The sequence below is a fragment of the Taeniopygia guttata genome, chromosome Z (assembly GCF_048771995.1).
Source record: "Taeniopygia guttata chromosome Z, bTaeGut7.mat, whole genome shotgun sequence".
Lineage (NCBI taxonomy): Eukaryota > Metazoa > Chordata > Aves > Passeriformes > Estrildidae > Taeniopygia > Taeniopygia guttata.
The window spans coordinates 81,783,719-81,802,202 of record NC_133063.1 but is presented as its reverse complement, the minus strand read 5'-3'; the positions used below and the strand labels follow the sequence as shown (position 1 = coordinate 81,802,202).

Below are 18,484 nucleotides of genomic sequence, written 5' to 3'. Positions count from 1 at the left end.
TTTACAGGATTCACCAGAGCTCCTGGATGAGCTGTCACCCCACAGGCTGCATGGGGCACTAAGGTTGATATTGCCGCTGTGAATTCACTCCAGGCAGAGCTTTGACCTTCTTCTAAAGGCCTCTCTTAAGAGAGAATTAAAATATCTCTCCTAGAACAGCACCATTTCAGTTGCTCCCAGGTACAAAATCCCAGCTATGCCTTAAGGAGGATTAAAGAAACCAATGTGATTTAATCCCCAATGGGAACAGTATGTTCTTCCTGTCGACAGAAAACCTCTGAAAATGCTTTAAATACACCTTGTAGAGCAGTCTGACATCCCAAGCACGCTCCTGGGCCAGAGTGGGGGGGGATTTCACCTGGCTGACAGGATCCTGAGCACTGCAGGGACACGGGGTCCAGCAGGGACACGGCACAGTGGGGATGTGGCACAGCGAGGGGAGAGGGGCAGCAGGACACAGGGATGTGGCACAGCGAGGGGCACAGGGACAGCAGGACACAGGGATGTGGCACAGTGAGGGGAGAGGGGCAGCAGGACACAGGGATGTGGCACAGGGAGGGGAACAGGGGCAGCAGGACACGGGGATGTGGCACAGCGAGGGGAGAGGGGCAGCAGGACACAGGGATGTGGCAAAGAGAGGGGAGAGGGACAGCAGGACATGGGGATGTGGCACAGGGACAGCAGGACACAGGGATGTGGCACAGCGAGGGGCACAGGACAGCAGGACACAGGGATGTGGCACAGGGAGGGGAGAGGGACAGCAGGACACAGGGATGTGGCACAGCGAGGGGAGAGGGACAGCAGGACACAGGGATGTGGCACAGCGAGGGGCACAGGGACAGCAGGACACAGGGATGTGGCACAGGGAGGGGAGAGGGACAGCAGGACACAGGGATGTGGCACAGCGAGGGGCACAGGGACAGCAGGACACAGGGATGTGGCACAGCGAGGGGAGAGGGGCAGCAGGACACAAGGATGTGGCACAGGGAGGGGAGAGGGGCAGCAGGACACAGGGATGTGGCACAGAGAGGGGAGAGGGGCAGCAGGACACAGGGATGTGGCACAGCGAGGGCACAGGGACAGCAGGACACAGGGATGTGGCACAGACACCTGTATTTGGGGTGTGAAGGTGCTGCAGGAGCAGCAGCACATACAGCCCCGCCCGGGGTGTGGGGCATGGCTGGAGGGCGAGGGGGGACACCCACCCTGCTGGGGTGATGGCACACGCAGCCACACGGCCCTGCTGGGGTGCTCCTGCTGCCAGCAGCACTGCTGGCACACGGGACACACGGGGACACACGGGGAGACACGGGGACACACGGGGACACACAGGGACACACGGGGACACCTGTCCTTGCACACCCCACGGCAGGACAGGTTCCCCATTGTGAAAAATGCATATTTCATGATTGGGTTTTCGCAAATGTTACAATGAATATTATATGTGTGATGTTAGAAAATTATGCTGTATTAATTCTCTTAAGTAGTGTGTTAAATACAGTTTTAGGTTATAACACAATATTAAAATAGAAACTCTACAATGTAAGATATTTTTTACTAGCTCAAGCAAGAGATGAGATAATCAAGAAACTCTTCACACTGAGGTGTCAGTGACTTCGGGCCCATAAAAAGTTACAGCCTCCTTATCAGAAAAACAAACATTCTTCCACCTTCTCTCTGTCTTTGTGGAACCACCGAGATTAAGGGGAAGAAGTTGACAAAAACCAGAAAAGTTCTTAATTTACAAGGAATTTATGCATCATGTATGAGATATATGAATATGCAACAGGCTGTTGCTATTGCTTTTAAGGTTATTCCTTTGTTTACAAGGGATGCTTTTCGTGACTTAGTGTCTGAGAGCATCCAGACGTCCGTAATTCTCTGCTTTTTATTGTCTTGTAGTTGTCCTAACTCTAAATTTTATTACTCTAATTGTATTACTATTTTTATAACCATTTCATTATTATTACTGAACTTTTAAATTAAATTTTAAAAACCAAGAGATTGGTGTTTTTCACACCCGTTAACCAGGTGGGTCCTGGCAAACGGGCTCTGGACAACAAACTGGGCACCCAACCTCTGTCACTGCCCTCCTGAGAGCCACAGCTCCTCCTCAGAGCCCAGAGAGGTGGGACAGGATGAACGGGATGGGGATGGGGATGGGGATGGGGATGGGGATGGGGATGGGGATGGGGATGGGGATGGGGATGGGGATGGGGATGGGTCTCTCTGGCAGAGACCCAGCCATTCTCTGGCTTTTTGCAAGGGGCTGCCGCAGCTGCAGGCTCCTGTGGTCTCTGGAGAGCTGCCCTGGGTGCCTCGGGGGGCCGGTGTTTCCCTGCAGAGAGGGAAGTCGGTGGTTTCTTCTGCCCCGCCCTGACACCAAACTGCAGCGGTACCAGAGGGAGCATTCCCAGCTCTGCCGCTGCCCTTCCCACCCGGCAGCAGGAGGGAGTGTGGAGGTGTGGCAGCCCTCACCTGGGTGGCAGGGAGGTGTGGCAGTGTCGTGGGTGTCCCACTACCCGCCCCTCTGCCTCTCTTCCAACCCTCTTGGAAAGTTTTCCGTTTCCCACAGGTGGGACAGTCAGGTGTGCCTGCGACAAACCACAGGGTGCAAACAGAATTGGGAATTTACCTGTGTGTGGGTAAAAACCAGAAATCCCAAAATGGGCAAAAAGGGACGTTATCCAGAGCCAGGGTGACCCTGTGGCTCTGCTGCCAAGGGCCCCTGCGAGATGCAGAGCAGGAGCACAGCACCACGACCTGCCCTTCAAGGGGGCCCAGGGAGGCCTGGGGGACTCCACACCTGAAGATCATTTACAGGTGGTTTTAATGGGTAAAAACACGTTGTGGCCAGAATTGAGCACTTTGATTTGTAAATAAACCCTCTCTGGGGGTCTCTGTGTCTCTGGTGCCACTGGGAGCACTGGCCCAGAGCTTGGAGGCTGCTGAAGTGTCTGGGGGGTGTCTCCACCACATCCACCGGGACCAGGAATCGGGAGCTGGAAAACGCCAGCAGGATGAGCCTGGAGGAGTCACACTGGAGAGCAGGTACTCCCGACACTAATCCACTCATCAGGGAGGCAGACAAGGTGTCAGCTCGCATGATACCCAGCTCGGCAGCATACAACAAACTTTCAAGCAATTATTTAAAAATAAAACCAATTCTGCTGGCATAATCTGACAGCATGCTGATGGTACATCATGAGAAAGGGAAATCCCACCTGGAGCAGTAGAACAAATCCCACATGGAGCAACATTCTGGTGTATGTACCTCAAACTCCATGTTCCCTCTGCCCACACATGTGCTGTCTTTTCCTGTCTGCCTCTGTGCTCATTGCAAGAGACAGCACAGCTCTGCTACCTGCCGAGATCACCGTTCCCTTGGGCTGCCCTGCCCCGTACCTGCAGCCTCAGAACATGCTCCAATCAGGCCTGCAGACAATTTAAATCCGGGCTAATTGATGAGCAGTCTCACAGCAGAGTGAGAGGGGGCAGTTCCCATCCGCAGCCCCTCTGGGACGCCCCAAAGCTGCCACCAGAGCAGTGGGGGGAGTTCACACATCCGACGTTGTGTGTGTGAGAATGTCCACACCTGTACGTGCCCGTGGGTACTGGTGTGTGCACACAGAGCTGCCTGTGTGTGTGCACAGGTGTGTGCACAGGTGTGTGCACAGGTGTGTGCGTGCCAGTGGCTGTCACAGCACCCAGCGGGTCCATCGGGCCACACAAGAACTCCGACACCACGGACCCACCTTGTCCCCAGCCCAGAGCTCCGAGAGCACCTCCAGGATTCCTGGGACACCTCCAGGGATGGGCACTCCAACCCTCCCCGGGCACTTCCAAGGCCTGAGCTCCCTTTCCATGGGGAAATTCCTGCTGGTTCCACCCTGAGCCTGCCCTGGGGCCGTTCCCTCTGCTCCTGTCCCTGTTCCTGGAGCAGAGCCCGACCCCCCGGCTGTCCCCTCCTGGCAGGAGCTGTGCAGAGCCACAAGGTCCCCCTGAGCTCCTCTTCCTGTGCAGGGATGTCCCCACGCCCGTGGATGGGCACACCTGCCCGCCCAGGTGCCGGGGCCGAACGCAGCCGGGCCCGGGGCGGTCCGGGGCAGCTCGGGGCGGTCCCGGGACAGCTCGGGGCGGTCCGGGGCAGCTCGGGGCGGTCCCGGGACAGCTCGGGGCGGTCCGGGACAGCTCGGGGCGGTCCGGGCAGATCGGGGCGGTCCGGGGCAGCTCGGGGCGGTCCGGGACAGCTCGGGGCGGTCCCGGTGTGCCGTGCCCGGCGGTCCCGCCTGTTCGGGGCGGTCCCGCCTGTTCGGGGCGGTCCCGGCCGCTCTGCCCGCGCCGTTCCGGCCGCCCGGGGCTGTGGGGCCATGGCGGTGTTCGTGACGCGGCGGATCCCGGCCGAGGGGCTGCGGCTGCTGTCCCAGGCCAGCGGGTGAGCGCGGGGCGGGGACAGCGCCGGTGCCGGTCGGTGACAGCGCCGCCGCGGGGCCCGGGGCCGCTCCCGGTGCGGGGCCCGGAGCCGCTCCCGGTGCGGGGCCCGGGGCCGCTCCCGGTGCGGGGCCCGGGGCTGGTATCACTGCCAGGCCCGGAGCCCGTGCAGGTGTCGGTCCCGGTCGGCGGCGGCCCCAGTGCCGGTGCGGGTGCGGGTGCCGGTCCCGGTGCGGGTCCCGGCCCCGGTCCCGGTCCCGGTGCGGGTGCCGGTGTCGGTCGGTGCCGGTGCCGGTGCCGGTCCCGGTCCCGGAGCCGCTCGGTGCTGGTGCCGCTCGGTGTCGGTGCCGGTACCCGTGCCGGTCGGTGCCGGTCGGTGCCGGTCCCGGTGCCGGTGCCGGTGCCGGTGGCGACGGAGCCGGTGCCGCTCGGTGCCGGTCGGTGCCGGTGCCGGTGCCGGTCCCGGTACCGGTGGTGACGGAGCCGTGCCGCAGGTGCCGCGTGCAGCAGTGGGACTCGGACGAGCCGGTGCCGCGGGCCGAGCTGCTGGCCGGCGTGGCGGGGGCCCGCGGGCTGCTGTGCCTGCTCTCGGACCGCATCAACCGCGAGGTGCTGGACGCGGCCGGTGCGTGCGGGGCCCCGCTCCCCCGGCGCTGCCCCGGGCCCGGGACAGCCACGGCAGCGCCCGCCGTGTCTTGCAGGGCCCGGCCTGAAGGTCATCAGCACGCTGTCCGTGGGCTTTGACCACCTCGCGCTGGACGAGATCAAGAAGCGGTAGCGCTGCCCCGCTCCTGCCCTGCTCCGACACCTCCTGCCCCGCTCCTGCCCCGCTCTGACACCTCCTGCCCCGCTCTGACACCTCCTGCCCTGCTCCGACACCTCCTGCCCTGCACTGACACCTCCTGCCCCGCTCCTGCCCCTCTCCGACACCTCCTGCCCCACTCCTGCCCCGCTCCGACACCTCCTGCCCCGCTCCTGCCCTGCTCCTGCCCCGCTCCGACACCTCCTGCCCCGCTCCGACACCTCCTGCCCCTCTCCGACACCTCCTGTCCTACTCTGACACCTCCTGCCCCACTCCTGCCCTGCTCCGACACCTCCTGCCCCGACCCTCCCCTGCTCCGACACCTCCTGCCCCGCTCCTGCCCTGCTCTGACACCTCCTGCCCCACTCCGACATCTCCTGCCCCGCTCCTGCCCCACTCCGGCACCTCCTGCCCTGCTCCTGCCCCACTCCACTGCTGGATCAGGGCTGGGGTCACCCCAACCACACCAGGGCTGGAGGAGCCTGCGGGGCTGGGCAAAGTCTGCCCGGGGAAAGGGAGTGCCAGGAGGGCTGGGGGCCGCAGGATGTCCCAGGAGGGCTGGGGCCGCAGGATGTCCCTGGAGGGCTGGGGGCCGCAGGATGTCCCCGGAGTGCCAGGAGGGCTGGGGGCCGCAGGATGTCCCCGGAGTGCCAGGAGGGCTGGGGACCGCAGGATGTCCCCGGCTGCCTGGGGACAGTGCTGGCAGCCAGCCTGGGCAGGGCAGCGCCCAGAGCCCGCTCTGCTGCAGGGGGATCCGGGTGGGGTACACCCCCGACGTGCTGACCGACGCCACGGCCGAGCTGTCCGTGGCCCTGCTGCTGTCTGCCTGCCGCCGCCTGCCCGAGGCTGCCGAGCAGGTCAAGAGGTGAGTGCCCACTTGGGTCCCACCGGCCCCACGGCTCTGACGAGGGGCCAGGCCAGGGTTTTGTGGGGCTCACACCGAGCACCCGGTGTGCGGCTGGGCTCTGAACAGCTTTCCATGACCCCGTCCCGCTCTCTCTGCCAGTGGTGGCTGGACGACCTGGAAGCCCCTGTGGATGTGTGGGTATGGCCTGTCCGACAGCACCGTGGGCATCATCGGGCTGGGCAGGATCGGTGAGTGCAGCTCAGAGGCAGATCTCTGTGTCTCCAGCAGTGCCAGGGTGAGCTCGGAGCCCCACCTTCAGCCTGGGCTGCTGGAGGGTGCCGTGCTGGGGTGGGAGGGCTGGAATGAGATGGCCTTTGCAGTCCTTCCCAGCCCAGACTGCTCTGGCACTCTGGCTCAGCCAAGGTGGTGGCCTGTGCTCGCCATGGGCACAGCGAGGGGACCTGCAGAGCCTCTCCCAGCAGCTGCACTGGCTCGTCAGCCTCAGCCTCAAAGCCTCAGGTGTTCATGTGCTTCCACCGCCCCCACAGCCCCTGCAGCAGGCTCTGCCTCCTCCTGCTCCTCAGTTACACAAACGGGTGCCAAAGTCCACAGGCGCTCGGCAGGGTCCAGCTCTGGACTTTGCCAGCGGGCAGCCGGTCCTGCCCTCGCTCCCAGGGCAGCCACGGGGGCAGTGTCCACGGCAGAACGGCTCCAGGCCCACCCCGCAGCCGGGCAGGGCTGGTCCCACTGCAGCAGCCCCTCAGTGGCTTCAGGCGCTGCTGCCCGCTCTGCTGGGCAGCCACAGCAGCCGAGACCCTCCTGGCTCTCTCCTAGGACAGGCAGTGGCCCGGCGCCTGAAGCCCTTTGGGGTCAGCAAGTTCCTGTACACCGGCAGCGGCCCCAAGCCAGAGAGCGCGGCTGAGTTTGGGGCTGAGTTTGGTAAGGGCGGCCCCAGCCAGGGGTGTCAGTGGGGCTGTCACTCGCAGCGTTTGTCACCTGTGGGGCAGGAGTGGGGGTCAGGGGGCTCCGGGCAGAGCCCGGGCAAGGGGCAGCAAGGAGACACTGCCATGTCCCAGACATGCCCACCGTGGGGGTGCGGGGGAACCCTGCCTGCTCCGAGCCAGCCGAGAGCTGGGCACGCAGGGGTCTGTCAGAGAACTGTGAGACCTCCAGGCTGCAGCTCCTGCTGCTATTCCCCTTCCCTGTGTCCCTGTGCTGGTGATCTTCTGTCAGCAGCAAACAGCAGCAAAATGTGACAGCTGCCCTGGGAGGAGGGAGGGTCCTGTGGGCTGTCCCCAGGGGCTGGGACAGCAGGGTGTCCTGCTGGGGGACAGCAGGGGCTGCGGCTGGAGCCCTGCTGAGGGGGGCTGGCTGCAGTGCCGTGTCTCCCTGTCCTCCCTCAGTGCCGCTCACCAGGCTGGCCGAGGAGTCGGACTTCGTGGTGGTCACCTGTGCCCTGACGCCAGCTACCCAGGGCTTGTGCAACAAGGACTTCTTCGGCAGGATGAAGAAAACCTCTGTGTTCGTCAACACGAGCAGGTAGTGGCAGCGCAGAGCTGAGCCTGAGAGGGGCTGTGGCCCCTCCACAGCTGTGGGGGGATCTGCTGGGCCGAGAGCACAGGCAGCACAGGCAGCCTTCGAGGCTGCAGCCACTGGGAGCGTTTGCCAAGGCCCGGGAGAGAGCCAAGGGCGAGATAAATCACTCGGGAGCACCCGGCTGTCCCCCTGTTCTGGGCAGCTGAGCAGGGCAGCTCACTGCTGGGAGGCTGGGGCGCCTGCAGAGGCTCTGCCCGGTGCTGTCAGTGCTGGGGACCCAGCCGGTGTCATTGGTGTTGGCAGGGGGGCTGTGGTGAACCAGGAGGACCTGTACGAGGCGCTGGCCCAGGGGCGGATCGCGGCCGCCGGCCTGGACGTCACCACGCCGGAGCCGCTGCCCACGGACCACCCGCTGCTGTCCCTCAGGAACTGCGGTGAGGAACTGCCGGGCTGGTGCCCTGTGACCTGGGCCCGGTGACACGGGTGACAGGGACCCCGGGCCCACTGCTCTGCCGTGGCACTGCCAGCAGGCAGCACAGGAGCCGGGTGTACTTAGCTGGGCTGCGCTACAGTGCAGGGAGCTGCCGTGGGGTAAAAACTTACCAGCATGATGCCACAGGTGTGGAGCTGTTTCAATTTTCCAGAAAGCCACTGAGATAACCTTTGTGATGGCTCCTCACTCAATGTGTGAAATTCGTGGAGGATCTGGTATCAGCAGGTGCACAAAAGAGAAGCCAATTCGCAGCCAATTTACCAGCTCAGGTGTTCTGAGGGCTCCTGGGCACGGACTGGGATGGAAAAGCTCCCCAGGGACTGGAGTGGGCTGCTGAGCTGGCCTGGAGGAGTCCTGTGAGCTGGGCAGTGCCAGGCTCTGGGAAGGTGGGAACATGGGCAGGTGCAGGCCCAGCACTGAGACCCATCTTCTCTGGAGGAGGATGATGCCGGTGAGGAAGGATGGCTAGGAAGGAGCTTGCTTGGCCCTCACAGGATGTCCTCCCTCCATGGGGAGAGGGTTTCTGGGGTAGGAAACATTCCAAAAAGAAACCATAGGGACCTCCACGAAAATTTGGAACTGCCCATGACTGTCTCTGAGATACAAACCTGTAGCTGCTGTTCTGTTTTGCTAAAACTCTTTTTTTGTTTGTTTGCATTGTTTCTCAGAGTAGACTGTGTGAGGAGTGGTTAGAGCAGGGACTTTCTAGAAAGATTTGTAGGACTTGGAGATTTAAGAGCTCTGAAACAAGACCAGCCAGGACATAATTCCTGCAGGTGTATTCATTGAACACATTACTTATAACACTGATATGAGATATTCATTAATACACAAGTAACACCTACCTGGATGCCGTGCCCCCGACAGCCCCGGCAGGGCTGCTGGGCAGGGTGAGGGTGAGCAGCGTCCCTCCTGTCCCTGCAGTGATCCTGCCACACATCGGGAGCGCCACGTACGCCACGAGGAGCACCATGGCCGTGCTGGCAGCCAAGAACCTGCTGGCCGGGCTGCGAGGGGAGCCCATGCCCCACGAGCTGCAGCTCTGAGGGCCCGGCCGGGATGGATGTCGTGCTCCAGGATGTCCTGCTCCGGGATGTTCTCCTCATGGATGTCCTGCTCCGGGATGTTCTACTCATGGACGCCCTGCTCCAGCAGGCCGTGGGACGCCAGCCTGTGTCCCCTGCCCTGGGGTGGCCTGGAGCACCACAGGGTGCCATTAAAGAGTAGCAGCAAGGTGTGGTGCTGATGTTCTTTGAGACCAGGGCACGCGGTGGGGCTCGCTGCGGGTGCCAGCAGGCCCTGGGGAGCTGCCCTGGGCTGGGGAACCCTTGCCATGCTGAAGTGCCGAAAGGGAGCTGCTGTAGCAGCGTCTGGCCTCAACACCTGGCTGCTGGTCGCTGTGAGAGGCCAGGAGTGCCTTCCCTGGGCTTGTAGCCAGGAAGGGAGGAGAGGTAACAGCTTTGTCCATGCAGGCTGCTGCTGCCAGAGGAGCTCCTGCTGCCACAGGAGCTGCTGCCAGCCACACTTCGAGTGGTCCCATGGAATCGGTGGCACTGCATAATCCTCTGCTTGAGGGGTCTAAAGAAAAGCACAAAACAGGCTTGTGCAGCTCCCCAGGAACCTCCAGCTCTGCCTTTGTATCCATGACCAATCCCAGGCACTGCTCCAGACTGGATGGCAAACTGGGAGGATGGCAAAATTCACTGGGAGGTTCTGCTACCTCTTCGTAGGCTCTGGCTGCAGCTGCCCTTGTGTTTCTCAGATGTGCAGTGACTTTTGCTGCTGCAGAGGAGAGCCCAAGCAGGGCCTGAGCCTCCAGCTGCCAGGAGAGCCTGAGGAGCTCCTCTCGAGGGCTCTGGGGATTCACGTGTCCTGCAGCCACTGTCCCACTTCAAAAATGCGGGCTGGAACCTGAGCCCACCTCTCCGTGCCACTGATCAGAGTCATGGCATGGCTTGGGTTGGAAGGGACCTTACGATCATCTCATTCCACCCCACCTGCCACGGGCAGGGGCACCTTCCACTATCCCAGACTGGTGCAGGCCCTGTCCAGCCTGGCCTTGGACACTTTTGGGGTGTGGACAGCCGCAGCTCTGACGAGCCTGGGGTCCAGCTGGCCCATCCTGCAGGACAGGGTGGATCTGCCCTGGGGCGGGCACTGGCCCCTTGGCCACTTGCCATGGCCCCTTCCATCACGGGTGACCATGTGGCAGGTCACAGCCCTGTCACAGCCCAGCCACAGCCGTGGGCTGCCCACGCCAGCCACCCCACGGGTGTCCCCACGGTGTGACCTGCAGGTCACTCTCACCTGTGTCAGACCAGCTCCGAGCGCTCCCAGTCCTCATGCCAGGGCACACGCTGCAGAGCACGCCTGGACTCGGGCTCCTTTTGAGCTGTGGCTCTCCCTCAGCCTCCTCCTCCTCCTCCTCTCCTCCTCCTCTTCCTCCCAGTCCTGCCGCAGCACTCGGTGCTGTCCAGGCCCACAGAGGACAGAGCAGCCCCTGTGCATGTCCAGGGTGGACAGGGGTGCCACTGGATGTGTTTGCAGAGGTGTTTGCTCCAGGACAAGCCCCACTGCCCCGCAGCCACCCGTGCCCTCCCCTGGCAGGGGACAGCCAGGACCACACGGTGGGCAGAGGGAATTGTCCTGGGCTGAGCATCTGGCAGCACCAAAACCCTGCTGCAGGGAGGGAGGCAGGGCCCAGCACACAGCTGTAACACAGCTGGAGCTCCCCCAGCACACTCCTGTCCCCTCCTGTCCCTCCTGCCAGACTCTGCTGGGGTCTCCTGGCTGCTCAGAAGCGCTCTCTGATAGCAATACCGGCTGTGGAAGCTGCCCTGCATCACAGGAGGAATTCTGATGCTTTGACTCACAGGCATGGCTGGTTGCCTTGTGCTGGCCTGTCAGACACAGTTCCAGAGGTTTGTAACCTGGACTGAGAAGGGAAGTCTGGTGGCCGTGGTGGTGGGGAGAAGGGAGTGTGCTCTGGGCAGCCCAGCTGGCTGGGGAGTTTCCAAACAAGCCAGTGGAAATGGGGATTGCCTTGGCTGTGGAAACCAGGGCGAGTCCAGCGGGGGAGCTCAGAGCTCTCCGAGATTCCTCAGTGCTGACACTGCAGATGGTGCTGCTGCTGGAGCTCTGTGACGCTGGAGGATGGTGACCAAGCGTCCGAGAGGCTCCTGGTGATGTCAGGGACTGCCCTGGTGTCTGAACAGGCGTCTCAGAGTCCCAGCTGCACTAAGAAATAGACACCAGCTGCTGAATCAGCTGCCACAAGGACTGGAGCACTGGGCTCCGCAGTCCACCTCAGAAATCCTTTCAGGCAAGCACCTCCTGCACCTGTGGCATTTTCCCATGAGGAATTCAGAGAGCACAGTGACCATGGATCACGAATTTCACAGGTGCTGTGTAAGTATTATTTCATTAACAAAAACAATACAAATACAAAATACAAAAATTTTGTCTACTGGGGACAGAATTATTTTTGACAAAGGTCAGGTTTTTACACCCCTCGTGCAGTCACAGTTTCTCCTGTACAGGCTGGCATGCAGAGCGCGGAGCAGTGAGGCCAGGCAGACACAGGACACAGAAACGCAGGGTTTATTTGCAGGTGTTTCAGAACAGACCCCGAGCGAGATCCCGCATGCAAAGTTCGCCTCTGAGCGCGGTGCAGGGCACCAGCTCTGCAGGGCAGGGCACCAGCTCTGCAGGGCAGGCACCAGCTCTGCAGGGCAGGCACCAGCTCTGCAGGGCAGGCACCAGCTCTGCAGGGCAGGCACCAGCTCTGCAGGGCAGGCACCAGCTCTGCAGCCTGCGGGGCAGCTCAGGCCCAGGTGCTCGCTCCTGCTGCTCCCAGGAATTTATTGCTTTGTTCAGGAAGACTCAGAAAGCTGCGAGGCAGCTGCGGGCCCCAGGCCTCACATAACTGACAATGGAATTTAGAGCTGCCGCTTCCAAGAACGCTCCCAGCTTTTTCACAAAGAAAGAACACAGGAGTCCTCCTGCACTGATATTCCACAATCAAATTTTTATAAAAACACTGCAAAAGTCCAGTTCAGTGTTTATCTGCTCATAATTGTTCCTAGTTAGTCTCATTGCGCAGAGATGCTTTATTCCAAAACATTTTAACAATTCAAAAATGTGGATGTGCTACAGGAAACACAAAATGAAAAAACCCAAGCCTTGTTGTTAAAAAGCAAAACACCAGAAATGCAATGAAGATGAAGCAGTGTTACTTAACAAAGCAACACAAGAAAATATTAAAGTACAAAATACTGCATTTTATTGATGTTTGGGAGAGTGTTTATGCAGCTCAATGCTGTTAGTCCGCAGTACTGAAATTATTTAAAACAAAACACAGCATATCCCACTGCTTTAAAAAAAGTGTTATTTTAATGCTTTAAAAAAAAATCAAGAGCCAGAAATATGACCATTAAGTAAATCCTATAACCAAATATTAATATTTTAAAGGAATTAATCCAACCATCTCCTGTGTTTCTGCATTCCTCAGATGGTCACGGTGCCAACAACGTGCTGATAGGGCAGGTGCAGGGAATCCTGTCTCACCTGAGCAGAAGGACACACTGCAGCCTGGGCCCAGCCCCTGCTCAGCTCAGCAGCATTTACCATCAGCAGAAATACCCTGAAGGTTCATTTTAAAACTTCACAATGCTGAGCACAGTTCGTGTGCACCTTTGGCAAGGAAGAAAGGAGACTGCAGGCAGTGTTAAGTGATGGTGGCACCAAAGAAGGGGAAATTAAAAAGAGATTTACATGATTCACATGGAAAACGACAAATTCCTGCTGCGTACGTATGGTGCCTTTTTTAAAAATTAAATTTACACTAGCTTTTTTTAAATGTAAGGGGAAAAGTACTTTTATGACGCTATCTTCAGTGGATTTGACAAGGACATTTCACAGAATGTGAGGCAGCTGTGCCCTGGCACACCCTGGGGGTGTCAGCAGCCGGGTGAGGGAGGCATTGTCCGGCTCAGCTCTGCTCTGCTGAGCTCAGCTCAGCTCAGCTCTGCTCTGGGGCAGCCTCAGCTCAAGCGCTGGGGGCAGTTTCGAGCACCATCACACAGCAGACATTAGGCTGTTAGACTATCCCAAGGAGGCCAAGGGGCTGCTGAGGCTCTGGAGAGGAAGCTTTTCAAGGAGCAGCTGAGGGCACTTGGTTTGTTCAGCCTGGAGGAGAGACACCGAGGTCAGACCTCGCCTGGGTCTCCAGCACCCTCCTGAGAGGCAGCAGAAGGGCAGGACAGATCTCCCCACTCTCGTGAGCAGCGGCAGGATGTGAGAAAACAGCTGCAGCTGAATCAGGGGAGGTTTAGGCTGGCTAACAGGAGAGGGTTTCCATACAGAGATGGTCTGGCACTGAACAAGCTCCCCGGGGACAGGGTCACAGGCCCAAGGCTGCCTGAGGTGAAGAAGTGTCAGGCACAAGGTGGGATTGTTGGGGTATCCCCTGCAAGGCCAGGAGCTGGACACAGTGATCCTGAGGGGTCCCTGCCAAGTGAGCATACTCCATGATTCTGTGCAACACGGCAAAGGGGGATTGCTCCTGGCCCACGGACAGATCCACAGCTGCAGAGGGAAGTCCCTCGGTGCGCAGGGCAGGAAATTGCAGCCTGGAGATAAGAGAAAAGACAACATGCTCGCACCGTAACGGGGAGCGGATGGACTCTGGGCAGCTGGGAACAGCGAGATGCTGCCTTCCGTGGCAAAAGAAGCCATCAAAAAACCCCTCTCCTTCAAAACAACAGACAAAGACAAGCTCTGTTCAAACTTCTGCGTATATAGAATTGTAACATAGGAGATACAAACTGGTTAAAATACTGCTAGGAATAGCACAAACAAGAGACAGTACTTCACTTACCACGTAATACTCGTTTCTACGGAAAAAAAAAAGAACCAGCCAAATATCCAGATCTTGCTGTATTAAAGTTATATGTACACCTGGCAGTCCGAAAGTTACTTGTGTGGGATTTAATTTAAGCACCTTGGTTACACAGTGTTCTTTACTACAAAACAGCCAAACATACATTCATAATCCTAGAACTATTGTCGTAAGTAGCGTGTTTTAAAGCATTATGTCAGACAGGTGCAGCCTAAGCTGTTTTCCTCTTTGAAAGGTAAGGGGTCTGCAGCTCCATCCTCAGGTAATGCAGCAACTCATGTTACAGTAATCATTTAAATGCTTCCACTGTTACAAAACGCTGTAGAGAGAAGACAAAAAGGAAAGGAAGGCGCACGTCAGTTTCTTGTTCTCAAACCGTGCTATTTCAGGAGACCCCCGTGCTGTGGCCCCTCTGCCCTGCAAAGGGGCTCTTGGCCGTGGGGGTCGCATCCCCATCCCGCCGCGCGGCTCCGGCGGCGACACCCGCGAGGTAGGTACCGGATATCCCCAATGGCAGAGCCAAGACTGTGTTTGGCACCGTGGCACGCCGGTGTGCGCCCGCCCGCCTGCCCGCGGGCTCACAGCAAACTGCTGGGCAGGTTGCTGCTCTGCCACCTCAGGCAGGTGGTCTTGGAGTGTTTGTACAGGTGGCTGGACTGGCTGAAGCGCTTGCCGCACTTGAGGCAGGCGTAGGGCTTCTCCCCCGTGTGCACGCGGATGTGCTTCTTGCAGTCCGTCAGCGTCAGGAAGGTCTTGCAGCAGATCTTGCAGGCGTACTTGCGCGCGCCCTCCACCACCAGCACGTTGTGCTCCGACAGGGCCTTCTTGCACTTGGACAGCACGTCGGCGGAGGCGCGCGTCAGCTGCGGCGGGCCCGGCTGCGACAGGTGCCCGCCCTCGAAGGAGCCGCCGCCGTTCATCATCAGCTGCGAGCCCGCCGAGCTCTCCTGCAGCTGCGAGCTGCGCACCGAGGTCACCACCGGCATCTTGGGGGCGATGCGGCGGTAGCCGGGGAAGCCGCCGGCTCCGCCTCGCACGGAGCCCATCATGGCCCGCGACAGCGAGTGCAGGCCCAGGCCCGAGCGCGGGAAATCCATGCCGAACTGCTCCGCCGCTCGGTAGCCGGAGGTCTGCACGCACGGCAGGCCCATCACATCCTGCATGGGCCGCACGAAGTGCGAGTCCGTGGGCTCGCTGAACGGGTTCTCCACGTGCGACACGGTGGCAGATGAGTGGCTGCCGGCGGGCCCCGACTCCGGGCTCATCAGGTAAGGGGCGTCACTGTCCATCCTGCAGTCGCTGGTGGTGTTGGGAATGTTGTCGTCGTTGCTCTGGCTGGCGCCGAAGCCGCTTCCCCTGCTTTTATTCAGAAAGTTGGAAATGCTGAAAGAAGACTTGTGTTCCAGGTTGTTGGACACCTCCATGATGTGGATGTCCCCCACCCTGTCGGTGCTGGACTGCGGGTCCGAGAAGCTGCGGTCGCTGCTCTCGGGGCTCAGCTCGATCTTCTCCGCGCTCACCACTCCTCCTTCCACCTCCACCGACTCGCTGCCCTCCGCCTGCGAGGTGACATCGCTCACCTCGTCCTGGGGCTCCGGGGAGCTCAGGGGCTCAGACTTCACCACCACCCTCATGTGCTCCTTCTCATTCAGGCTGACCTCGGGGTTTTCGCACGGGAAGTTGCTCTTCTCGGCAGCAGCCTCCTGGTCGAAGCTGGTCTCCACCTGCGTGGCCTGGGACGCCATGGACATCTGGGAGATGTTCCCCTCGCCGTTGTCAGACTGGCTGGGCACCTGGGCGTCCTCCTGAGCGCCGAAGGACTGGTCGAACATGATCGTGTTGTCCTCCTGGTTATCGGCGACCGCGTCGGCCTTGGAGTTGTCCACGATCTTGAGCGAGTCCGGGGAGAAGAAATCCTCCCGGGAGTGCACGCCAGGCTGCCCGCTCTCGGCAGCCACGTCGGCCACGGGCTCGTCCATGGCGGGGCGGACGCGCTGGCGGGCGCGCTCCTCGGAGGACTGCTTGCGCTTGTGCAGGCGGCGCATGGGGAAGGCGGCGCGCTGCTCCAGCCCGCCGCGCAGCGCCGCGCCCAGCGCGCCGGGCGGCTCCTCGGCGCCCTGCGAGGAGCCCAGCGCCGAGCTGACGATGCTGAGCCCCAGCTGCTGCAGCATGAAGGAGCGCTGCAGCCGCGCGCTCTGCTCCTGCGCGCGCTCGCTGGGCGGCGACAGCGGCAGCGTCCGCGTCGTCAGGTAGTGCTTGCAGGCCTTGACCACCGAGTTGAGGTGCAGGTGCGAGGCGGCCAGCAGCACGTCCATCACGTTGCTCTCGCCCAGCATCAGCGTGGACGTGTACATCATGTCGATGAGCGCGGCGAAGGCCTCGGCCGTCACCACCTCGCTGTCCAGCTGGATCATGTTCATGCTCTGGTCGCCCTCGGCCACGGTGAAGAGCGCGCGGAAGTGCGTGCTGCAGGCGGCCAGCACCGAGCGGTGCGCCTTGAAGTGCCGGTTGCCCACCACGATCACGCAGTCGCACAGCTGCCCGTGCAGCCGCTGGTAGTTCAGCTGCTGGAAGACCTGCTCAAAGTGCCCCGGGAAATCCATGGTCCTGCAGAAACACAAGAGAAGCGCTGTGTGGGCCGCCGGGCGGGCTGGGGGAGCAGCTCTGCTGCGAGCAGAGCGTGGCTGAGCTGGGATTGTGCAGCCTGCAGCGCGACCTCACCGCGGCCTTCCAGGTCTGAAGGGCTACACGACTATTCATGGGAGTCTGCAGTGAAGGAGAACGGGGACTGGGTTCAGCTGAAAGACAGCAGCACAAGATGGAATTGCTCCCTGGCAGGGTGGGCAGCCCTGGCACAGCTGTGGCTGCCCCTGGATCCCTGGCAGTGCCCAAGGCCAGGCTGGACACTGGGGCTGGGGCAGCCTGGGGCAGTGGGAGGTGTCCCTGCCCTGGCTGGGGTGGAAGAAGCCAAGGTGCCCTCCCAGCCCAAGCTGCTGTGTGATCCTACGGCTGAACTCCTGGCCGGGCTGCAGCCAACCCGGCAGCGAGGACAAGAGCTGGCAGCTGACAGACAGACAGACAAACTGCCCTGAGTGCCCCACCAGCACACGGGCACAGCACCAAAGGCAGGTCGGGAGGACAAAGAGGAGCAGTGACAACGCCACGGGGCTGAGCTCAGCACCAGCCACACACAGGCAGCTGTGCTGGAGCCCGGACTGTGTGTGTGGGTCTCCTCACACCCACACCTACTGTGAAACAGCCACTGCTGGTTGGTGAAACTGGTCACAACAACACCCTGCTGTCCCTCTGACACTCTGCTGTCCCTCTGACACTCTGCTGTCCCTCTGACACTCTGCTGGCACACCTGGGCAACCTTCCCCAGCAAAACACGGCGCTGCCCAGCCAGCCAAGCAGGCAGCAGCCGGGGCTGGCTTCTCCCCAGTCCTCACCGCCAAACCTCAGCCCTGTCCTGCAGAGCAACCTCAGGACCACAGGGGTGACCCTCGGCAGTATCTCCACTTCTCCCCGTGCGGTGTAAGGCTCGGTGAGCACGTCCCAGGCACACACACAGCAGTTCTGAGCTCACGTTATTCTGCAGCAGCACCGACGGGCACGGGACCCCAGCGCAGGCAGAAGGAAAGAGCCCAACGCAGCCAGACCCCAGCGCAGGCAGGAGGAAAGGGCACACGGCCGGGACCACGCTTTGAGGAGGGAGCACAGCAAGGTCCGTCCTCAAACATGGAGCTGTTTGCTGCTCTCTGTCCCTGCCACCACTGCCGGTGCTGGCCGGGGGACACGGAGCTGTTTGCTGCTCTCTGTCCCTGCCACCACTGCCGGTGCTGGCCGGGGGACATGGAGCTGTTTGCTGCTCTCTGTCCCTGCCACCACTGCCGGTGCTGGCCGGGGCTGTCCCCGGAACCCCAGCGTGTCCTTGGAGGGAGTCACAACTGCAGATCGTTCACCCGGCATCACCTGCACTGCTCAGCACGGGAAATTAAGCGATTTAGAGCCTCTGAGAGTCCGGAACGTCACCCGACCTGCGATAACTGGGGTCTCCTGCCGGGAGCTGCTCTTCCCGAGACACTGCCCTATTCCCCCGGTTTTCCCCCGTTTTTTCCTTACGCACCACTGGGACCAGCCAGCATGCGTGCCCCTCCCGCAGGGGCACCTGCCCGCCGCGCTGCGCCAGCAGCGGGACCGCGCAGCGGGCACTGCGCTCCGTGCCGCGCACGGGCCGTACCGGGGACACCGGAGAGCCGCGGTGCCGCCCGGCGCTGGGCTCGCGGTGTCCGCCCCCCGCCGCCGCGCTCACCTGCGGTGTCCGTGCGGGAAGAGCGGTGCGGGACGGGCGGTGCGCGGCTCGGGACCGGGACCGGGACCGGGACTGGGATCGGGCTCGGGCCTGAGCTCGGCCCCGGCCCCGCTCCCGCCCCGCCGCGCCGACACTGCGCGTCACTTCCGGCCGCGGGCGTGCGC

General features: G+C 61.1%; 2 protein-coding genes across 2 annotated transcripts; one reads left to right on the top strand and one right to left on the bottom strand.

The window, feature by feature from the left end:
• Positions 1–4,278: 4,278 nt before the first annotated feature.
• GRHPR (glyoxylate and hydroxypyruvate reductase) lies at positions 4,279–9,342 on the top strand. The gene is made up of 9 exons (XM_041711304.2): positions 4,279–4,435; positions 4,926–5,056; positions 5,133–5,205; positions 5,982–6,098; positions 6,240–6,328; positions 6,915–7,019; positions 7,484–7,619; positions 7,920–8,050; positions 9,034–9,342. The coding sequence occupies exons 1-9, from the start codon at positions 4,371–4,373 to the stop codon at positions 9,153–9,155; spliced, it is 969 nt and encodes a 322-aa protein (XP_041567238.2). The 5' UTR covers positions 4,279–4,370; the 3' UTR covers positions 9,156–9,342.
• A 2,351-nt stretch (positions 9,343–11,693) lies between these two features.
• On the bottom strand, positions 11,694–18,453 carry ZBTB5 (zinc finger and BTB domain containing 5). The gene is made up of 2 exons (XM_030257920.4): positions 18,321–18,453; positions 11,694–16,615 (listed from the first exon to the last, which is right to left on the bottom strand). Exon 2 carries the CDS (start codon positions 16,609–16,611, stop codon positions 14,587–14,589), a length of 2,025 nt encoding a protein of 674 aa, XP_030113780.1. The 5' UTR covers positions 16,612–16,615; positions 18,321–18,453; the 3' UTR covers positions 11,694–14,586.
• Between the last annotated feature and the right edge of the window lie 31 nt (positions 18,454–18,484).

Excerpts from the sequence above, each read along its gene's own strand:
- GRHPR (XM_041711304.2), top strand. The coding sequence starts at position 4,371 with ATGGCGGTGTTCGTGACGCGGCGGATCCCGGCCGAGGGGCTGCGGCTG. Across the intron at positions 4,436-4,925 it reads CTGCTGTCCCAGGCCAGCGG|GTGCCGCGTGCAGCAGTGGG; the intron begins GTGAGCGCGGGG and ends GCCGTGCCGCAG. Across the intron at positions 6,099-6,239 it reads GCTGCCGAGCAGGTCAAGAG|TGGTGGCTGGACGACCTGGA; the intron begins GTGAGTGCCCAC and ends TCTCTCTGCCAG.
- ZBTB5 (XM_030257920.4), bottom strand. The coding sequence starts at position 16,611 with ATGGATTTCCCGGGGCACTTTGAGCAGGTCTTCCAGCAGCTGAACTAC.